The sequence below is a fragment of the Monoraphidium neglectum genome (assembly GCF_000611645.1).
Source record: "Monoraphidium neglectum strain SAG 48.87 unplaced genomic scaffold scaffold05792, whole genome shotgun sequence".
Classification (NCBI taxonomy): domain Eukaryota; kingdom Viridiplantae; phylum Chlorophyta; class Chlorophyceae; order Sphaeropleales; family Selenastraceae; genus Monoraphidium; species Monoraphidium neglectum.
The window spans coordinates 1-2817 of NW_014007839.1; the positions used below are offsets into that span (position 1 = coordinate 1).

General features: G+C 69.3%; 2 protein-coding genes across 2 annotated transcripts; both read left to right on the forward strand.

Moving 5' to 3' along the window:
• Positions 1–39: 39 nt before the first annotated feature.
• MNEG_15917 (hypothetical protein) lies at positions 40–372 on the forward strand (the record flags this gene model as incomplete). Its single annotated transcript, XM_014035611.1, has 1 exon — positions 40–372. The coding sequence occupies one exon, from the start codon at positions 40–42 to the stop codon at positions 370–372; it is 333 nt and encodes a 110-aa protein (XP_013891065.1).
• Positions 373–2022: 1650 nt separating this feature from the next.
• On the forward strand, positions 2023–2398 carry MNEG_15918 (hypothetical protein; the record flags this gene model as incomplete). The annotated part of the gene is made up of 1 exon (XM_014035612.1): positions 2023–2398. A coding segment is annotated over one exon (376 nt), but the record flags the coding sequence as incomplete, so codon positions are not given.
• Positions 2399–2817: the final 419 nt, after the last annotated feature.

Sequence of the window (2817 nt, forward strand, 5' to 3'; positions counted from 1 at the left end):
CCCCGCGGCCCCGCCCCGCAGGTCGGCGCCGGCGGCGGCATGAAGGGCGGCGTCAACATCTGGCGGGCGCTGCGCGACACGAAGGACCTCCACCGCGCCTGGATGCACGTCGACCGCCCCTACCGTGAGGAGGACCTCCCCCGCCGCATCAACGTCGAGGGCGACGCGGAGCGCCACGCGCACCACGGGGACGGCCACCGCGCCGGCGGCCACAAGGGGCTGCCCAAGGACCTCGCGGCGGACCAGGAGGCGATCCGGCTCAACGGCAAGGCGGCGCACCTGTCCAACGGCAAGCACAAGAACGCGATCCAGCGGGCGATCGAGATCGAGGCCAACACCGAGGCCGACGAGCTCGGGGTCGTCGCCTTGTGAGGCGGCGGCGAGAGGCGAGCCGCCCGGCGCGCCGCCCGCGCCCGCCCGCGAAAACCGCCCGGCGCCGGGCCTCGGCCGGGGCCGGGGGCGGGGCGGGTGGGGTGGGGCCGGGAGGCTGGGGGGAGGCCCCCTGCGTGCGCGCGCAAGCGTGCCACGCGCATGCCTGAGCTGAGGTCGAGCCGCCGCCCTGCGCGGCGTCCAGCGCCGCCGCGGCCGCCGCCCCGCGGCCCCCCTTCCCTCTCTGTGACAGGGGCCCGCCTGAAAGCGTGCCCTTTTCGCGGGGCGGGCTGCGGGGGCCGGGGCGGGGGCGAGCCGCGGCGCGCGCTGCCAGGGGCCCTTGAGACAGCGGGGCCCCGCGCCGACAGCAGCCTCTGGCAGACGCGCAGCCGCCACCCCAGGCCCCCAGGGTGATGACAACACCATGGGGGCCTCGGCGGCGCGTTTGCACCCCCTCCCAAGGCAGCAGATTTCATTGATTTGGTATGGCCGCCGCGCGGCACGCAACAGCGCTCCCCCGAGCGCAGCAACTTCAGAACATGGCACCCCTTTGACAGCCACACCCGCATGGGACATGGGAAAAGCAAGCTCCCAGGAGTGGCGCGCCGGGCCCGGGGCCGCCACCCACGTGCGCGCGTCCCCGGGCTCCCCTGAAGATCCCAGCGCGGCGGCCTCGGCGCCGCCCTTATTGCGCGGGGGCGACGGGCTCCATAGGCCTCTGACTGGGCGTTCGCCAGGCGCGCCGACATTCCTCGGGCCCGACCGCTCGTATTTGAACGCCCAAACCCCGGCCGGAGACGAGGTCTTGACGCGCGCGATTCACCCGTTACGTTTCGTTCGTGCATAGCTGTCTTTGTTGCGGCGGGCGCGCGCCTCATCGCCGACCGGTGCGCCCGTCGAGACGCCTTGCTTCGTATACACTCGGCGCACGGCGCGGGGCCGGAAGCAAGCCCGCGCGCCGCGTTGCCTATAGAGCTGGGTTTGGCATTAGTCCCGCGGGCCTGCGAGGCACGCCCGGGGCTCTCTGGGGCCGGGGCGCTTGCGGGCGGGCCGCGACGGCAGATGGAACAATCGGGCGTAGTGACGGCGCTCGCCGCGCCGCTGCAGCATAAGACCCATCACCTTCTATGCATGGAGTATTAGTGCGCAGGCGCCCCGGCCTCATGTAAATGTTGCCTCGATAAAACGGCTCTGCTCAGCTTACGGGCTGCCGCCGAAGGTGCGGCAGGGCTTGAGGGGAATGATGGCGCGCAAAAAAGGGCTGACGGGGGTGCAGCCCACCCAACCTGCCGTCATTGTCGCATAACAGCTGACGGCGGGAGCCGGCGACCCCTGGTCTGTCACGCATGGGTGGCAGAGTCGATGTGATGTAGGAGGCTCAAACTGCACTATGCAGCCCTGGGTTTTAAATGCCAATGGGCTAGGGCGCGCTGTGGAGCCAGATAAGCGCCAACACTTCGCTGTGATGGCGTGGACGCCCGATGGCCTGCACGACCCACCAGCTGTGCACATGTGAACCTTTCGAGTTGATGCACTCATCGCATGCAATCATCTCCCTTACTATGTTATAATCAACGTCACGACCGCGAAATGTCTGCGCAGTAGGGCGGTTCCTCGGCCATAACCTCCAGCAGGGAGGGCAGCAGCGGGGCGATGCATACCAATATTTTGGTATTATGGGTCCCAACTGTAGCGTTTGCTCACCTCTTCGCGGCCGTCTGGCTGATCAAGACGCTGCTGCTTTACGACCCCCAAGCGCTGTCGTGCTGTGGGCGGCGCAAAAAACGCGTTGGCAAAGTCCCTGGAAAGTCTAACGCGCTCCAGAAGGCCGGCATCACAGCCGACAAATCTCACCATGGCCGCGTCGGCGCCAGTGTCGAGGTTGTCGTTCACGTGCCAGCGCAGAACCGCAGGGGCCACAAGTCAGGTGAGCTGCACACGCAGCAGCAGCAGCAGCAGCAGCAGCAGCAGCAGCAGCAGCAGCAGCAGCAGCAGCAGCAGCAGCGGCAGCGGCAGCAGCAGCAGCAGTGTGGTTTGCAGCTGGCGATGCCTTTGAGGTGCTGTCGCGTACACCACTGCCGAAGTGGTCTGCTCATCCCCTGGCCGCCGAATCGCACGGCCCCTGCGCCCGCTGCGGCCTGCACAGCAGCCGCCGCACGCGCGTCAAGGGCCCCGCACCCTCGCACGCGCCGCCGACTCGCTCCCACCTCGCAGCCGATATGGACCGCGCCCACTCGGCCGGCGCCGACGCGATGTCGCGCAGCGCGTCCTGCATCGACGCGCTGTTTGACGACGAGGCGCCGCCCAACCCGGTGGCGGCGTCGCTGGCTTGCGAGCCGCTCGAGCTGCAGTGGCAGAGGGTGGGCTGCAGGTACCGCTCGGCGGCTGGGCCAAAGGTGGTGCTGCAGGATGTGTGGGGGCGCGCGCTGCCGGGAGAAATGCAGGTGC